Source organism: Plecotus auritus (assembly GCF_963455305.1).
Source record: "Plecotus auritus genome assembly, chromosome: X".
NCBI classification, from domain to species: Eukaryota; Metazoa; Chordata; class Mammalia; order Chiroptera; family Vespertilionidae; genus Plecotus; species Plecotus auritus.
This window is the reverse complement of record NC_137784.1, coordinates 45,824,997-45,845,051: the sequence shown is the minus strand read 5'-3', so window position 1 is coordinate 45,845,051 and position 20,055 is coordinate 45,824,997. Positions and strand designations below refer to the sequence as shown.

General features: G+C 41.6%; 1 protein-coding gene across 1 annotated transcript in view; it reads right to left on the bottom strand.

Moving 5' to 3' along the window:
* The window catches only part of MSN (moesin), an 86,560-nt gene that overhangs the window by 14,025 nt on the left and 52,480 nt on the right, over positions 1 to 20,055 (bottom strand). The window contains exons 3-8 of the mRNA XM_080652982.1: positions 16,100 to 16,183; positions 5,003 to 5,098; positions 3,484 to 3,758; positions 2,106 to 2,189; positions 1,252 to 1,398; positions 165 to 261 (exon numbers count right to left, since the gene is read on the bottom strand). Of these exons, the coding sequence (XP_080509108.1) occupies positions 165 to 261; positions 1,252 to 1,398; positions 2,106 to 2,189; positions 3,484 to 3,758; positions 5,003 to 5,098; positions 16,100 to 16,183 (783 nt within the window). The remainder of the gene's footprint in view (positions 1 to 164; positions 262 to 1,251; positions 1,399 to 2,105; positions 2,190 to 3,483; positions 3,759 to 5,002; positions 5,099 to 16,099; positions 16,184 to 20,055) is intronic.

The window sequence follows — 20,055 nt, the reverse complement described above, 5'->3', positions numbered from 1 at the left end:
GCATCAACATCCCTTTCCATCACCAACCTCCTTTTGTGCCTCCTGTACACACACACACACACACACACACACCAGAAAAGGGAGAGGAAACTATAATTACATGATTACTTCTAGCATTATCCCTTGGCAAGTACGTGTTTTGGCCAGTTGGAGGAATTACTTACCGGAGCTTTTTTGTCAATGGGCTTGATGACAAATTTCTTGTCATTGAAAGAGATGTTCCTGATTTCACTCCAAGGGAAGCCTATCTTGGGAGTCAGTCTGTAGAAATGGAGACCAGGAACATCAGGACAAGGGCAAAACAAGAAGGACATAGAGGGTTGGTGCCTTGCCAACTTCTCCTTTCAAGAGGTAGATTCATTGCCCGCTCAGCTAGTGTCATGACATGCCACCAGGTCAGTTTGTCAGCATTGAGGCTGCACAAAGGACCTCCCAATACTACAACCAACATATTACTCTTTGTCCCAATCTCTCAGATTTGTTTTATTATATGTTTTGTGTGACATGGACCTTGTAATAGAACCTCCTCTCCTATTTAATTGGGACTCTTCCATCCAGATTGTAAAAGTTGGGGAGAAAGTAAATGAGATCCAAGATTCAGAAGTTATATGGAACAATAATCTATTGATCTGCATCCTCACCAAGAGCAGACCAAAGGAGAAAAAAATAAGCAAATGATATAAGGTTGTAGAGAGAGAGTTTATAGGCCAAAAGGCACTTACTCATTATACAAGGGTTGGATTAATTATAAATCCTGACAAAGTAGGTTCTAGGCCAGTGTTGTCCAGCAGAAATATAATAAGAGCCACATGTTCTAGTAGCCACTTAAAAATAGGTAAAAATAAACCAGTGAAATGAACTGTTATAACAGTTCATTTAACTCAGTACATCAAAAATACTATCATTTACAAATGCAAAGCAATATTTCAAAAAATATTAATGAGACATTTTACATTCTGCTTTTAATACTAAGTTTTCAAAGTCTGGTGTATAGTTTATGCTTACAGCACATCTCAATTCAGAGTAGCCACATTTCAAATGCTCAGTAGCCACATGTAGCCATAGTAGATAGTGCAAATCTAGTCAATGCAAGATTTAAAGTCCCGAGGGAGGTTATGCAATTATTTGGGCTGGTCTAAACTAGGTAGAAAAAGAACTATCGAGGTGGGACCTAGGAGATACAGTCTTACTCTCTGGTAATTGCTAAATGCCAGAGTGGCCCAAATAATCTAAGATACTTGTGAGATATACCTGTCATTCTGCTCATAGATGTTGAGACCCAGAGCATCCACTCCCAGCCACAGCTCTGAGCCTTTCTTGTTTTTGATGCTGAAGTAGTTCACACCATACATTTCCAGGTCCTGGGCAATCTTCAGATACTCCAGGACAGCATCCTCCCTAAACAACAGAGTGGGAGGTTACAGAGGGAAGCCTGTGAATCAGGCCTAGGGAGAGAGAAAGCCTATCTGCTCTGCATTTCTGACAAGTATCTTGCCAACAGGGATGCAAAAGGGGATGGAAGGTAAGCAGATGATGGTAAACAGAGCACAACATGAAGTCTGAGGTCTGAAGTTCCCAAGGGAAATAAGGGTAGGCTGAACCTTGCTATTTCCTAGCATGTTAGCTGCCATAGAAGCCTCTTTTACAGGCATGTTCTTAGCAGAGCCCAGATGGAATGCTGATGGCAAAACAACAAAATTTGTTCCTCAACTAGAGAGCCTCCAAGTGGTTTGCCATGAAAGAGCTCATTCTGTTTCTTTCTTGGGGAGGAGCCCCTGGTGGCCCACATGCTCCCTAAGGACCCCAAGGGATCCTCCATTTCGTTATGGTCAAAACTACTTGGACTATCAGTTGCTATCATTCACAAAATAATATAGCTTTATACTATAGCTTTATACTGGTTCTGATTAGCCTTCTATTTCTAAATAACCCTGTATACTGCATTTCTCTCTTTCAATCTCTCTCTCTCCCTCTCCCTCTCTCTCCCCCCCCCCTCTCTCTCCCCAACATCCTCCAGTGTTCCCCCAGTTCTCTGCCTCTTATGCCCCCAGAGCCATTCTCCCTGCAGGGGCAGTGGAAGCTCACAGTTGCTAGGTCAGGCTTACCTGAGCATGCCCCGATGCTCCTCATGCCACACCTGAATCCGTTCCTCCCACTGGTCCTTGTTGAGCTTGTGTTGCTCCAGGACCCTGGAAAGAAAATGGGTATTGAGTAGTTTAAAGCACAAAGCCCAAATTACAGGTGTTAAGGAAAGCCCACTTATCTCTAAGGGTTTGATGCAAAGGGGTTGTAGAGTCAGCGAACTGAGGTCACACTGGAAGCAGACTGAAATTACAGCAGGAGGTATTAATTAGACATAAGGAACTGCCTGAGAGGTAGAAAAGATACGAGAATGAGCGACCAAGAAAAAACAATTGGAACACTTTCCTTCATATCTTTAACAGAAAATCCAATAATGTGCTGTGGTTCCCAAGCAGAGCAGTAATGTATCAAGAGTCTGTGCTGGTTTGTGGGGCTAAAAGTAGGGATGGGCCGCACAGAGGCATGCACACTCTCTTCTAGATCCTTGTGGAATCAATAGTGTGTTTGTGAGAATATTGCTCAGGGATGAGATTACAGCTCGTGGCTTTAGAACAGAGAATTGAGCCCAAATGGCTTTGAAAAAAACTAACAGGCTCAACCTCTCAGATCTACTAGATCATAAACAAGGTTTGTTTCAAACATACCATCTCCGACATCATGGCAGCGACTCATGGAGTCGCTGAGCACACAGGTGGAGTCTTCCTTCCAATCCAAAAAAGCCTATGAAAATGGTCATTGAATACAGTGGGGGGAAAATCCAGGATTTAAAAATCAAGAGACTAGGATTCCAGATCCAGCTCTGCCTCAAATGAGCTGTGAGATATTGAGCAAGTCAGACCAAGTACCTTTGCACCTCTGTTTCCTTAATCAGGAAATAAGGATAATGCCTACCTTACTTATTTTGTGTATTGTTGTGATGCTAAAATAAACATAATGAATTTTTAGATCATTCAACTTTGAAGTTTATGAAAGCAAAAAGCTCTGGACACTGGTTATCAATACTGAAGGACTGTTTGAGCTACCATATCCCTGTCTGGCATAGTTCTCTCTCTCTCCCCCTATGAACCTGATATAAGAGGTTTAAATTAGTGAAAAGGATTGAGAAAAATGGAACCAGGGACAATAGAAAATCAATCCATCTCTGGTTCTCAATAAAAGAACCAGTTTCCAGGGTAATGAAGTTCTGTAATCAGGAAAACGGAGTAGGGGGAGCTTTTTATTTTGAGAGCCTAAGAAACAACAACAGAGTATGGTACTATATGCAAATGTCTCTCTCTGACTACCATAATGTCATGGTCTTCAGACAGACCCTAGTTGGGAGGAACAGATCTGACAGCCCCTGTGTAATAGCCTTAGGCCACAGGCCCTCTGGCCAGGGCAGATAGCCAGACACAACCTTACCTCTGTGGAAGCAACTTGTCCCCTGCCAAGTAACCAGACTTGTGAACTTCCTTATTGAAGTCACCATACTTGGATTGGACAGCATAGGAGGCCAGCAGCACGGCAGTCTCAGGTGGGCAGTAAATATCATCATTGAGAATGCCCTCCTTTACTTGCAGGAAGAACAGGCGCTGTGTGATATCCTGGATCAGTTCTTCAGATACATCCTCAGGGTAGAACTTGGCCCGGAACTTGAAGAGCAGGGGGCTTTCCTTCCGCACATCTTGGGCAGTCACCTGGGAGCAGCAAGAAGTTATGGATTCTTAAAAAATAGACTGGAGTGGCTGTAGGGTGGGGAGAAGACACTGAAAGGCCATAAATTTGGGTAATTCCAAAGAGCCAGAAGGAAACTTTGCTGGTAATTCAGAAAAGAGACACATTATTTTCATTGGGGACACAATCCCATGTCCACAATTGCTTTCTGATGGGGATTGGTACCTGAAATAAAGATGGTCAAGGGGGGGATGGGGCGGTCAGGAGGGGGTCAATGGGGGAAAGAGGGGACATATGTAATACTTTCAACAATAAAGAATTATTTTTAAAAAAGATGGTCATAAGCCCCAAAGCCACCATCATCTGACAATATATCCAACTGCATGCAAATTCTAAGGGGATACCTAAGAAAGCACCTTTTTTAAGACTCCCCCAACTCCATAAATTAGCAAACTAAAGACCAGGATACATGACTAAGGCCTGGGAATTGGCTAGGTAAGAGAACACATTAGGTTGCCTTTTAAAGCCTGAAATTGGCTCCCAAGGGTTCTACAATTGTCCAACAAAAGTCTCTACTCTTTAGGAAAACAAAACACTGCCAGCCAAAAGTTGAGGTACCTATCTCCTAGATACAATTAGACAAACAAGTCACAGGACAGAATGGAGACCCCCAAGGATAAAGGCAGACTGTTTGAGGATATTAAGTTGAAGAATTACCATGTTCCTGCAGAGATGCTACTTAGAGGTAGAGAGCAGATCATCCCATTTGGAGAACAATTGAGATAGAAAATGAAGAAAGAACATCTATATGGAGTTAAGGCATCAGTTGACAGGTTGGAAAAGAGACAAGATAGGTAATGAGACCTTTGAGATTCCAGTTCAAGAGTATATGACTCTCTTTTTAACAAATTCCTAAATCCCTTGACTTTGAAAACAAAAACAAAAAAGATACCAATCTCCTCCTGAAGAACCACTAATGATTAAGGTCTAAAAACAAGTCAAAATTCAAGACAGAGCTTCCAGTAGGAAGAGAAAGATACCTTCCTCCTTGGACCCTGGCCATTCTTGCTATGAGAAACTATAGTGGAAACAGAACAAGGTTACATTGGCTGAATCTTCTGCCCTTATTCTGATCCTTTGGTCAACAGACTTCCCAGTGGAAAACAGACCTAGGTGTTCTGGATTTACCAGCTAGCATATGTTACCCGCCCTGAGCAAGATCTGGAAAGGAATGAATTCCAAACCCAAGAGTGGGGTAAGCAGTTACCTTCTTATTGAGTTTCAGCCAAGTGGAGAAACCCTTAGTGTCCTGGTATTGCAGACCAAAGAACCAAACTTCCCTCAGGCCAATAGTTTTCACCACCTGGAAGAGAAAACACAACCACCGATTGAATGCCTAGCCTGTACCAGACACAGAGGACACAAAAGTGGAGCTCATTTGGTCCCTAACCTTAGAAAATATAAGGTACCCAGGGTCTGGCAAGAAAATACACTTGAGCAACAGTCAATAAGTGAGGTTAGCATCTATTTGCCCAAAGTACTTCTGAGGTAGGGAATGGATCTATTATAAGCACTACCACACCCCAATAACTTTACATATATTATCTCCTTTAATTTTCCCAAGAGCCCTCTGATATAATTATAATTAGGCCCATTTTACAAATAGTGGAAGTAAAGTTCAGAAAAGCAAAGGTTCAGTTAATCAGTAGCAGAGTCAGGTCTGTTTGACTCCAAACCTATTCAAATCTAGTGCTTTCTGTTACTTCCCTCCCTCTATTACGCCATGCAGCTTTCCACTCCCATGATGGATTAAAAACTGAAGGTAGAAATTGTTGGCTTAACTCCTGCATCTTGTTCCCCTGAGTTGCTCTTTTATCCTTAGCAACTAGGAATAATGCCCATACCTTTCAGACTAAGTCCCATTTACAATGCCCTAAGAAAGAATGCTTGAGCAGACAAAGCAGGGACTGTGATATCTATACACTCAAAGCTGTGCTGTGTCTGGGAGCTGAGATACTTCTTTACAGCCCTGATTAAAGCCCAGCCATGATTTACATTACCACTCACACAGTGGGAATGAGGGTAGAAACAGGGTGAGTACCTCAGTATAGTAGCTGAGGAGCCCCCTGATGTTCTGGGCCTCTTGGCTGAGCAGCAGGAAGGAAAGGGAATTCAGCCAGGAGAAGACAGGTGGGATATGTTTTCAAGTCCTTGATATTAGCATGTTAATGGTTCTGGCAGGCAGCTGCACACAGCATGCCTATCACTGGGGGTGAAGGTAATGAAGCCTAGCCTCATCCTAATGAGGTCTTGCTGGAATCAGGCAGTCTCCTTTATCTCTCTCTATCTCTCTCTCTCTCTGCAAGGGCAGAGGGAAGGTTGAAGGCGGTAGAGGGGTGAGATGAAGAAACTTACTTGGAGATAGAAACAGGAAACAAGGACACAGTGTTGCTGATGTCCTTCCCCGTGAATAGATCACTATCTCCCCTCAAAACACACACATACACCTCCACTGTATCCACAAAGTTTCTACTATGCCTCCAAAGCCAGGTCCCCCAGTCACTCTCAGAGCTTACAATCTAGAGTGTCAAAGGCCCCAAGGAAAAAGTAGCTCATATGTATTAAGTACCTATTATATGCCACTGAAAAACCTATTATCTCCATTTTATAAATGAGGAAGCTAAGGTTTAGAGAGGCAATCTTTCTAAAACCATAGAGCCTAGACTAGAATCCTGATGTGTATGACTCCAAAACCTGTACCCATTCTACTCTACTATGCTTTCTCTTTTTTTAAAAAAAATATATGTTTTTATTGATTTTAGAGAAGAAGGAAGAGGGGGAGAGATATAGAAATATCAATGATGAGAGAGAATCATTGATCAGCTGCCTCCTGCATGCCCCCTACTGGGGATCAAGCCTGAAATCTGGGCATGTGCTCCAACAGGGAATGGAACCTTGACCTCCTGGTTCATAGGTCGACACTCAACCATTGACCAACACTGCTGGGCTCTACTATGCTTTCTCTTAATACCAAAGGCTCACAGGAACTTAAGAGCCCTAGGGTTCTCAAGTGAGTAACTACGTTGTCTCTCTTTCAATCCATATATCCCAGCCAGATAATGAAATTTGATCACCTCTATGTATAGATATGGTTTCCGGTTTTCCCACCAGGCTCAGTCAACAACCACTTTGGAGAGAAGCCACATTCCCATGTCATCAGCCTTCACTGCTCACTGGGGCAGTGAAAGTTGATGGTCTTACCTTTCATATCTTAAATCAGGTGTCAGAAAACCTGAAAATCTCACTTCTGTCTCCACTTTGCTGTGTGATCTCAAGGCAGCACATTTCCTTCTCTAGCCTCAGCTTCCCAATCGATCCTGCTTCCCCATCTACAATAAGTTGTGCTGCTTAAATGGGCTCTTTCTTCTCTTAAGCTTTATCATTCTATTAATTAGGTTTTCATAAATGACTAAGAAATGCAATCCCACTTACCTCTTGCTGACTTGTGTAACTAGGAGCATGTTTAGAAAAGATAAGTTGGGGTAGGGGTATAAGGCAAGATCAAAAGACTTCCAGGATTCAATGGCAAGGTGAGTCTAAGTCAATAAGCAGTAAGAATTACCACCAGGTTTTAGATGGAGAATACAAAATGTTCATGTTGAAATGTGACATTGGCTTTTTTTTTTTCAGAGGATAGAGGGATAGTGTGTGGACAGGAAAGATTGTTTAAAGCACCTCTTATCTCACCCTAGGTATAATAGGGATCAATTAACAATTCTAATTATTTTCCACATGGTTGCAGAAGAATAGTGTGTCCAGATACAATCAGTGAGAAGTAAGTTCCAAGGGACAATTCAGCCCCAGGAGAGAAAGAGACCTACCAAAGATGCTGAAGATCAACAAATAGGGCCAGGATACTAGGTGTGGGGTAGGGGGAAGAAGACTCAACAGAGCTGGTAGAGCAGCAACTGGCCTTTGCCTGTATCAATAGCCCCATTGTAGAGGCTCAGAGACCCTGGAATTAAAAGGGAGTTCGTCAGGTACAGACTACACAACCAGTCCCAGAGGTCCCAGGAGTGAACTCTTTAGCCTCTTTTTGCACCAGGTTGTCTGTTTCACTAGTGAGATGGGTAAAAGTGTGATGAGAAGCAGGTTATGGGTGCCAAAATAGTTCCAGGATCTGCAGTATCTCTGAGGAAAGGTGGACAAAGTAATAATTAAGTGCTATAAAAATAGATTTCAGAATCAGTAGAGAACTTTTAATCTCTATAAGCAGCGTCTTCCCTATGGGTCTAGAGATTCCTATGAACACAGAGAAATGAGATGTATAAACATTCTCTACTTCTTTAGGCTCCAGTGCTTGAAGGGATGAGCAATGTCTCTCAGCCTACTAAAGTCCCAAAGTGAGGTAGTAAGGTGTGTGTGTGCGGGGGGTAGTGGGGGGAGGAAGGGAAGGAAATATGGTCTTAAATCAGAATTGAGGCTAAAAAAATAACAAAAGTATAAAATAGATGACCCTTAAACCGCAGGCTATAGGAAATCTCAAGACTTAGAAATGAGGCCAAGCTTTGCTTGCTTTCAGGTGAGACGTCAGCTCCAGAGGAAAGAGAAACCTCATTTTCTAGTGGGAGAGCATATCTAGATCCTGGTTCCAGGAATAATATTTGTAACTAGGATCCTACCCTTCTACTCTGAGAAGTGGCTCCACCCCTGAGGAAAAAAAAAATTCTTTCTTGGCTCCCTTTGACCCCAGACTGCCAGCTCATCTGGCCTGAGCTAGTATTTCTCAAAGATGCCATGCAATAAAGCCTTAAGCAGCATTAAAATAAAGGATGCACATACCCAGGGACCAAAAGGAGGGAGCAAAGCAGGGGATGATACAAGTAGATGGCTGCAAGCCAAAATTTCTTTAAAGCCTCAGGTTTAGTCTTAATCATTTGTTGTAAATTTTACACTACTTAAATAGTGTTTTAAAAATGAAATTGATAGCATCTACAAGTAAAATTGGTGCTCCCAGATACTAAATCCTATTCATCCCACAGCAATGTGTACCTCCTAGATTCTGACACATACTATAGGGAGTAGGGTTTCAGTTTGTAAGACATGGGTTGTGGATTATATTCAGCCCCACAATACAAATCCCTCAAAGAGACTCTGGTGTACTATAGGGTTCAAGCAGCATAAACTGGAAAACTGGGACCCAGTGAGGGGGAGAGATTTGCCTCTGAGAAAATCTTCCCTAATTATCAGAAGTACTTGGATGTAAGAAAGAATCCCCTTTTGCCTCTATTTCTTATGTGAAGGCTGCCTATATCTGAGGTATGTGGAGGAAAGGGGAGATAAGGTCAATTCTGAAGCCTAGAGCACCTCCTTGCTATATACCCAATGCATCTATCTGATTAAACAAATTAGTGACAGAATCAGCCACTTCAGAAGCCCAGAACAGGGTAAGAAAGCAAGGCTGAAGCTTCAAGAGGAAAAGTGTATGAGGAATTATTTGCAAAACTGTGTCAATGCCCAAACACCTGAAGCCCATTGAGATCCCATTACAGGCTTGGCCTCGGCTACATCAGCCACCCACCTAAAAGCAAATCAATGCACAACTGTGAAGTTCCAGGAGGGGCTACTGCCATTACTACTTATGCTACTCCACACTGCCTGTGCTCAAATGGCCACCTGTTCTATAGCACAAAACACACTCGGCTAGAGTTCTAAGTTTAGGAACCAAACTTTCCTCCCCTCACAATGGGAACAGGCAAAGAAAAGGGAGGTCACAGAGGACACAGCTGACAAAAGACACTGGGAAACTGAAAATGGTATGTAGTTTGATTCAAGGCATTATACTACTTCCTAGCTATCTGACCTTAAACAGGCCTTTTTTTCCCCCTCTCTAAGCCTCAGTTCCTCATATAAAAGATGGAGACATTATAATTGCAATAATAGATATCCGTTATTTTATAAAATAAAATGCAAGAAAAAAAAGGGCTGCTGCCTTCAATGCAGAGTCCACAAATCTTAAGGACTTTACTGAGACATAAAAGCTACCTGGTTTCATGGCTCTCTTATCTGAACTTCCAGGGCAATTTTCACCTATTTATTTAGCCCTTAATAAGAATAACCAACATTAAAACCACAAAAACCTCTGAGATTAGTGTGATTACCATTTTACTGAAGAAAGTAAATTCCTAAGAGGTTAAATGAGCCATCCAAGTTCATACAGCTAAATAGAGCAGCAATTTTCAACCAGTGTGCTGCAAAAAATTTTTAAATATGCAAACCTGACTGTTTGGTCAGGGGCACTGACCACTTTTCCCTTAGATTGTCAAATTAAAAAAATGACAACAGCCAACACAACAATGCCATCCTGTGTGAATGAATCAGAGCTATACCTATTTTTGCCCTAGCTGGTTTGGCTCAGTGGATAGAGCATCGGCCTGTGGACTGAAGGATCCCGGGTTCGATTCTGGTCAAGGGCACATGCCTGGGTTTCGGGCTCAATCCCCAGTAGGGGTCATGCAGGAGGCAGCTGGTCAATGATTCTCTCTCATCATTCTATATCCCTCTCTCTCTCCTTCCCTGAAATCAATAAAAATATATCTAAAAACAAAACAACAAGAAACTATACCTATTTTTGTCAGATTGGCAAAAAATATAGTGTGTGGTTTGTTTTGTTTTGTTTTTGTTTTTGTTTTTTGGTTTTTTTTGGTTGTTGTTGTTTTGCTGTGCTGCAGAATTTTAGTAATGAGTTAATGTGTGCTATGAGATGAAAAGGTTGAAATCACTGAAATAAGGAACAGAATTTGAACCCAGGGCCAACACCAAATCCCATGCTCTATACACCATCTCTATATATACAACCTGAGCTTCAAAGATGTTTCCTTCATTCTAAGAGGGGGCAGAGTTGCATTTACTTTCCTTAAGGGCAGAGATGGTGTTTGATGGGTCTAGAGATCCTCCCTGAGACACAGTACCAGGGGTCCTCAAACTACGGCCCGCGGGCCACATGCAGCCTGCCAAGGACATTTATCCAGCCCGCCGGGTGCCGCTGCCTGTCCTGTTTAGCAACCGACTCGTCCCAGGCCCGCAGTGCGCATAGGAATTTGTTCACAGGTTTTTTTTTTAAACTATAGTCCGGCACTCCAACGGTCTGAGGGACAGTGAACTGGCCCCCTGTTTAAAAAGTTTGAGGACCCCTGTGTGACTTTCAGTCAGTATTGAATCTGTCAATGAATAGATGAATGAATGGATGCTCTGAGATTTCAACTTTTTTCAAGAGCTTACAATCTTGAGGGAAGGGGGCAGGGCAGGTAAAGTTAGACTAGAGGCCCAGCTGGTATGGCTCCATGGTTGAGCATCAATCTATGACCAGGAGGTCATGGTTTGATTCCCGGTGAGGGCACATGCCCAGGTTGCAGGCTTGATCCCCGGTAGGGGGACGTGCAGAAGGTGAGATCAATAATTCTCTCTCATCATTAATGTTTCTATCTCTCTCTCCCTTTTCCTTCCTCTCTGAAACCAATAATATATATATATATATATATATATATATATATATATATATATATATCAATAGCATTCTTTTAAAAAAAAAAGACTAGTGGTAGAGCTAGAGCCCCTGGCTGGGAAGGAGCCAAACATAGGTTTCTCAAAGTGGAATTCATGGTGGTAGCACTGCCCCCTAATGTCACCTAGGTAATCAAGAACCATCTGAAGAACTCTAAGCTTTAGACATGGAGGTAAGTGACGGAATGCTATTGTAAAACATGTTCTCTCCCCTCCTTACCTGTGAGCACACTCATAAGAAAAAACAAAGGTAAAGTGGAGGAACTATGAACCTCAACTCCATTTCCCAGCAGTCCTTGGGCCTCCTCAAGCGATGGCTTCCCATAATTGCCTGTTAATTATTGCTGGTACCAACAAGGTGCTTCCTCTCCAGTTGGCTTCCTCTCTGGTCATCAGCTAGATCAGTGGTCAGCAAACTGCGGCTCGCGAGCCACATGCGGCTCGCGAGCTGCGGTTTGCCGCTCTGTTGACTAATGAGTTTGCCGACCACTGGGATAGGGGATTAATCACAAGGAACAACAACAGCCTGTAATTACTGGAATCGAGGGTCTAGGTCGCGAGCCGTGGTTTGCCAACCACTGAGCTAAATAATTGCATGGTTTCAGGATGGCCCCAGAGCTTTTGTCAACCCTCCCAAGGAGTCCAACTCCTTCCTCCTAGGCCCAGTTCCATAGGGTGGACCTGCTTGAATGATAGGTTTCAAAGGCCAGACAGAATGAACTTCCTCCCTTATACATCATCAATTTAGTGGGAAGAGATTATACCCCCAATAGCCTGTGAACACATACTTCTGTGGATTCCTGCCTAGACTTGTCTTGGCCCCAAAGTGTCAGATGCTCAATTCCTTCTCTGAATTCAAATCTTTTTCCTGGAAGATTTTTTAAATAGGTTTTAGAGAGAGGAAGGAAGAGATGATAGATAGATAGATAGATAGATAGATAGATAGATAGATAGATAGATAAATTGATAAATAAGAGAAAACATCAATCAGTTGCCTCCCACACATGCCCTGACCAGGAACTGAGACTGCAACCTGGGTATGTACCCTGAGGGAATCAAACCAACCACATTTTGGAGTACGGGGCAACACTCCAACCAACTGAGCCACACCAGCCAGGGTTTCCTTGTAGTTTTACCTATGGGTTTCCTTTTTATCTCACAGAATGTCTGCCCCCCTCCTTCCTACAAGAGCTCTTCAGAGACCCCAACAAGAGAATACATCTTCTCTTGAATGTTCTCCAAGCCAAACAGCCTCATTTACCCTAAGCAGATTAGTGCGGTGAGGAAAAGCTTAAATATTGTGGTCATATCTTTATTTTTGGAACTCCATATCACAACTTACAGACTAAATGGCATAGGGTGTGTTCTTCACTTATCTTAGGAAAGATCATGTGAGAATTAATGCACTTAGCCAGGGCTACTTCATAGTAGGTGCTCAATAAGTGATATTTCTCAAAACATCACTGATCTTCCAGATGGGAAGTCATGAACTTCTTGGCTTTCTGCCTTTCATTTCCTCAACCAGTATGAAAGATTCAAGTATCTCAAAGGCTTTCTTTGGGAAGTAGTAGCTTTCAGAACTAGCATATCAATCTGGCCAGGGCTCCTTACCAGCTGGGCTTCCCTCAGAACCACACCCACAGTACACAAACCAAATCAACACTAAACAAAGAATTTCTGGTCTTGTGGCTTTCTGAAATTAATAAACTTTTTTGTTTAAGGATTTTCCTGCCCTAGGCTCTAAATTATGCCTTTCTCACCCTCCACATCTATCCCCCTCCAATGCAAATGAACAAAGCCTCCAGTGTTGAGGGCAGGCAATGGCTTGAGAGAGGTAGGGTATAAAACCAGGGCTCTGGAAAGATGTTTGGGTAAAGTCTGAAGAAGCCTCTGGTTCCCAGCTGCACCATAAAATCCACACTGACTGATACTCTCCCCTCTATAGCAGCTGCTCAGAATAATTTTGCTTTCTGAAGCAAAGGTTCAAACAGCCTTCTAGCGTATGGACACTTTCTCCCTTTTGTTCCAGAGACACTAAGAAGCCTGTCCAGGAAGAAATATCCCACATTCCAGGTAGCTTCCCCTCCCCCACACACATGCCAACTGCTAATCATACTCAAGTGAGGCATTCCCCTCCTTTTTATAGAAAGGGGCCATATGAACTCCAAACAGTGGGTTAGAAATGGGAAAGATATGAAATGCAGAAACAAATGCTGGAGATAAATTTTTGAAAGATAACCAGACTTGAGAGGTCAGTCAGACATTGTACAGATGGGTAAACTGAGGCCCAAAGAAGGAAGAGGTTTGTGTAAGGTATCAGGAGAACTAGCAGTAGAGCCAGCCTTAGGGCCCAATATTTCTAACTTCCTATCCAGTACCCTTTCAATTTCACCAGATTGTTCCTTTAAAAGCTCTCCAATAGAAAAACTTCATACAAGGGGAGAATGCAAAGCCTTAATATAATCAAAATGCATTCAGTAATTCCAGACTAGCACTGTAATCATTTGTGAGCTACATGAATGTCAGCATATTACTTTAATTGTAGTAAATGTGTGTTTAAATGTTCCTCTGACTAGTTTGTAATTTTACAAATTAAATATTAATGATGACCTTCACTGTTCAAAACAAACTCCATAGAAGAAGCAAATTACAGCTAAATTCAAAGTTATATACTCTGGGGATCTTCAAGCTCCAAATCTATGTGATTAACAAGACAAGAAGTTTCATGGCATTTGGGAGTTATCATTTATTACATCTCTGCTAACCCTGGCTGGTTTAGCTCAGCTGGTTAGAGCATCATCCCGATACACCAAGGTTGCAAGTTTGATCCCCAGTCAGGGCACATACAAGAATCAACCAATGAATGCATAAATAAATAGAACAACAAATTAATGTGTCTCTCCCTTCTTCTCTCACTCTCTCTTCCCTATTTGTATTTCCTTATTGTTATTCACACCTATTTCTAATTTATCCTTTTGAATTTTATGTATCATCATAAACCACTATAACAAGTTTTTGGCTAACAAGTGAGATATAAACAATATACTCTTTTCATAACCTCAAAGAAAGCCTTTTGGTTAGGTATTAGACCAACTTTTTTTTTGGGGGGGGGGGGGGTGGATGAAAATACCAACCAGGAGAGGTTCAATAATTTCCACAAGGCTTAGCTAGGAAAATGAAGATTCTGTTTCCTCATCTGTAAAATGGGGCCAGTACTAATTTCTATACTCAAGGGCTTTGTGATAGTCAAATGATATAGTATACAAAATGTCTGTCACAGTACCTGGCATACAGTAAGCCCTGAACAAACATTATCTCTCATCTGTATTCATCATAAACAACAATTTTTTCAGTCTACCATGTGACATCAGGGACTCGGAGGGACATGCCCAACCAAGCTTTCCTCAGATTTCCAGCCATCCCTTCCTTCCTTTTACAAGGAGAGCTTGATAGAAACAGCCTCTTACCATCACCTTCCTCTCCTTGTCTTTCCCCTCACCACTCAGAGGTATTCATAGGAACAGAATCATCTCATTTAAATATAACCTATTTTGTCTTTTTTCTTTCCCTTCCCAACTCTAGAGAAGTTCTCAGACTATAGAGGGACTCTGAGGGCAAAGGAGAAAGGAAAGCAAGAGTGCTTGGAAAATGCATCAAGGTAACATCCTGGACAATGTGAGACCTCCACCTCACCAGAGGCTGGTGAGGAAAAGGAATCTAGAAGAATCCCAGCCACTGGAAATGGGAACTACATTTTCACTCTTGAAAGTCTGGTCACAGATGAGACATTCCCTTGGCCCTTGGAGAGTCTTTGAATGTTGAAAGATTCTGTGGCCCCCACCTGGCTATTATATAGTAAATTCCTTCTGATAATGATTATTTGCAGCAAAGGGATACCACTTGGATTGGAAACAGGAATAACCACATCAATATCATCTCCATGGCATAACTACAGGAGATGAAACACCCTCCTATTGCATTCATCATCTTCAAGAGTGTCTTAAGTCCCAATATTCCTTTGAGGGAAATGTACATAGAGCATACAACCTCAGTGATAATAAATTAGTTTCTGTGTACAAGGAAACAATAATAAATATGTGACAGAAGCCATGTGGTGCAGCAACAAGACTGTGGGGTTTAAATCCCAGCTAGATACCAGCTGGATGCAATTAAGTTATTTAATTTCTTAGCCTCATCATTAAAATGGAGAAGAGGTCACTTACATTCTTCAGAGTGTGCTAACATATTTATTTTCTTAATTTCATTTTTCAATTGTGGATTACATTCGATATTATTTTGCATTAGTTTCAGTTGTACAACATAGTGGTTAGACAATCATATACTTTACAAAATGTTCCCTTGATATTTCAAGTTCCCATCTACCTACCTGGCACCACAGATAGTTACTACAATATTATTGACTATATTTCCTATGCTGTACTTTACATCATTGTAACTATTTTGTAACTACCAATTTCTAATTTATCCCTTCACCCTTTTCACCCAGTATCCCCCCCCAAACTCTCTTCCCTCATTTTGAGAGCATCTAGCACAGAATAATACCCCATTTGCTTCTCGATTCTGCCATGTTCATGATCAAGAATAGAATTAATCGGAGCCATCCAAGGTGCAGGTTGGCAAAGTTAAACTTTGTCTCCTTTGTTATTAAGGCTGGGCCTTTGTCTTAACCCATCTTAGAGGAGTGAGTAGGAAAAGAAATTCCCAAGAAGCAGACATTGTAGTGGGAGCAATTAAGAGAAGTGAAAGAGACTTAAGGGCAACAGGTCCATCCATCCCTTACCTGGTCAAACAACTGCTTGCCGGTGGTATTGGGCTGGATGGCAAACTCCAGTTCTGCATCCATGGTGGTCACACGTACATTAATCTAGGATGGATCAAAAGAGGCAAGTTAGTTGTCTGGGTCTGTGCTCAACAGAGCCTGGGACAAGTGTCTCTGCTCAACCACAGAAAAGGGAACTAGGTGAGCAATGTATTTTATTTGAAATATGTTTTTATTGATTTTTAGAAAGAGAGAGGAAGGAAGAGGAATAGAAAGATAGAAACATCGATGAGAGAGGAACATCATTGATCGGCTGCCTCCTGCATGCCCCCTACTGGGGATTGAGCTCACAACCCTAGCATATGCCCTGACCGGAAATTGAATCAATGACCTCTTGGTTCCTGGGTCAATACTTAACCATTGAGCAGCACCAGGTGGGTAAAACCTGAGCAATTTAGATATTGGTGGCAAGGAAGGGAGAATATTTGAGGAAATAAACAATAACACAGTCCCTGCTTCCAACCAGCTTACTACTAAAGACAACATAGCAACAGAGCAATGCTTACCAAGGGGCAAATTTACAGCTTACTATCAAGAGGAAGCAAGTGCTGACTGTATTTCTTCCAGGAAGCCTTCCCCACCTACTCTAGCCAGCCCCTACTCTCATTTGCAGCATCCTCTTTACACCTCTGATTTACAGCCTAGATTATCTGAAGCACTGGTCTTTGCAACACGAAATTAAGGATAGGATAAAGAACACTGTGTTCCAAGCCTAGCACTACAACTGACTTAATCTATAACCTTGGATATATCTTATGCCCTTCCTGGACTTTAGTTCCCCTCATCTGTTCTAGGGCAGGAATGGGGATAGAGATCGGTCAAAAACACTAGGTGATATCCAAGGACCATTTTGGTACTGATACTAACTTGCATTGTTAATGTTTCTTGTATTTATGTCTCACTGGTCTCCTTAGGTGCAAGACAGGAAAGAAGCCTCAGCAGAGGTAGGTGTATTATAGAGGTGCTACCAAAGCCAAGTCAGCAGACAGAAAAGGAACAGAGAGAGGCACAGATTTAAAAGGAAAACAAAAAGAGGCAGCCATTTGCAGGATTTCATAGTGAAAGGAATTCTAGGGACAAAATAAGCAGGTTTAGAGAATCTTAGGAATAAAGAGAGTCCATGGGGGAAGAATGCAAAGGTGAGGGCTTGGAGCCACCAAAAGGCACACATTCACAGAGAATAGAAAAGTGCCACAGGATAAGGGGAAAGGAAGACATACTTTCACAGAGAATAGAGAAATATTGACAAATACTGGAAAGAGGGAAACATGTTCACAGGAGATAGAAGAATGCTGCAAGATAAGGGGGAGAGAAAGAGGAGGGTACCACGTGGGTTTTGGACTTTGCAGCTGATATTCTGCAAAAGAGTGACCAATTAGAAAAGCACAGGGTTATAAAATGGGGAAAGGGTCCAATTAGAAGGGAGCATGAAGAGACAACTACAGCAATTATAAACCTTAGAAAAAGGGGCTTAGTTGGTTACCCCCTTGGGAACTTTTCCCTATATGGGAGTCTGTATTTGCTTCCAATAAATTTCCACCCTTTTACTAACAAGTCCTTTTAATCCACAAATTTTATTCTTCAAACTTTGTGAGGCAAGAACCTGCAAGGGGGAGATCTACTCCCCAAACTCCACCTTCAATAGGCACTAGCAAAAGTACCCTCCACCTTTATGAATAGATCCCTTAGCCCAAGTCAATGATAGCTGAAATTTCATCAGTACAGATTTGTTCCTTTGGCTGAAAACTTGGTAGTTTTCAGGTTGTAATAATAGTAATAGCAACAATAAGTAGCAGCTTTCATGTATGGAGACTTACTCGTCACTATGCACTTCATATACACCACCCAATTTAATATCAACAATCACCCTGTGTAGTAGAGAGTATCATCTCTACATTGAGGATGAAGAAGTAGATATTTGTCTAAAGTCATATTACTATTGAGGAAGACATGGTTTGAATTTAGATTGAGGTCCAAACCTCAAATTTAAACCAATATGCTAAACACCTCTTACATAAAAATGTAAAATGTCTCCCACTAAAAGAAATCAAAAATCTTTTAAAAATTGTTGGACATTTTACTTAAGTAATCTATATGGCACAACCACAAGATAGCTTGTCATATGATCATATAAAATGTTTATGAAGAGTATTTCATACCCAGAGTAAATACCTCAGTAATATTAAGTGAGGAAGAGTAAGTACCAAGATTGCATGAGCTCAATTTTGTAAAAACTATGCATAGAGAGAAGATTGGAATCATGTCTAAGTGTTAGTTAGGGTTGTTTTTGGGGTGGCGATCTTCTCCATTTGCTAGGCTGCTGACTTACTATTTATACTATTGGGGGGGTTAGAGACTAAAAGTAGAATTGTCAGATATGCAAATCCCCATGGAATGGGTAACACATTAAGCCTTATCAGTCCTTGACACCTCTAGGCCTTTCCTGAGCACAGGGGTCAGTTAGTGGGGGAAGTGGAGGCCAGACGGCCATTTTGCTAGCTAAACAATTCAATGAGGACCAGGTCTGGGGAACAACTTTGTAAATAAATCTCACCAGGGAGTCAGGGAGGAAATCTATTTCAGGAATGACAATAGGACAGGAAAGGCCCTGAAGGCAGGAACAAGTAAGGCAAGTACCCTAGTGGGAGGCAATGGGCTAGGTTAGCCACCTAGGCTCAGTGTTACCCTAGGTTTCTTGCCAATCCAGTGACCTCCTTAGAAGAGGGCCTCATAAGGTAGGGGGAATGAGGTCCAATGTGCTGAAATTTGGCCTCAACATCTAGCCTCAAATCACCATTGAGCTGGGTCAGGAGAGACCTCAAACACCAATGGCTGAGGGAATAGGAAAAAGCAGAAATGGGACAGTGAGTCTTTTAGTACATTGGACTTAATTCTCACCTCAAGGTTTCTGTCTTACTTAGAGTTACCACTCCAATACCCAAGGCTATGTTAACACATAAGATGTTGGCTAAGTGAACAGTACTAAGCAAGGGGCTATAAAAGACACATATAGCATAGCATACAGATTCATAAGTGGGAACATTTTACATCTTGACCTTTTTGTGACATGGACTGTTCTGGGCAGTATAGTGAATTCTATGGAAACCTTCTCAGAATATTTGTAAATATATGAAATAAAGTAGATAAAAAGAAGCCAATTATATTAAAATAGTTATCAAAACGTAGTATGTCCTTTATTATAATTTTAAGTAATTACCTAGGACTTGACCTTATTAGTTATTACTGCTATAATTTCAACTTTGTGTTGAGCATAATATTTTGAGAAATCTACAATAACTAAATTGTGATATAAAAGTACCTTTGATTTCCATTGGTGACAAAGTCACAGAAATTGCCATTACTACTTTTTTTGGCCTACATTCATAATTGAAAGAAGGGCTACATTTCAGTGAGAAGTTAGTGAAAACCAATATGTAATTTTCCTTCTTCCAAATCAGATACATCTGATAAGAGCTTAATATACTTCACACTTCATATTATATCCATGGATCCCATGGAGACCCAAGGACCCCAGGTTAAAGAGCTTCCTATAAATTTCAGTTTACCCAGTATTAATGGAACACTATTTTTAAGGAACTATGGGTTAGAGTAGAGATGTAGGACCAATTCCTGACCCCAACACACTGAATAACAGAAAACTGTTATATGAAAGAAAAACATTCTGAGAAGTGCTGTAGTAGAACAGAAAAAAAAAAAACTTTTGTGGAAATAAAATAACATAGTTCAGTGGTATTTGCACTGGTCTCTAAGGATAAGATGGATTCTGAAAAAGGGAGATTGTGGGAATGGGGGTAAGAGTACCCAAATGTCCTAGGTAGAGATGTGTGATGCCCCAGAGGAGACAGAGATGCAATAGCCTGCTTAGAAGCAGGCATACAGGCTTACTCCAGGGTGAA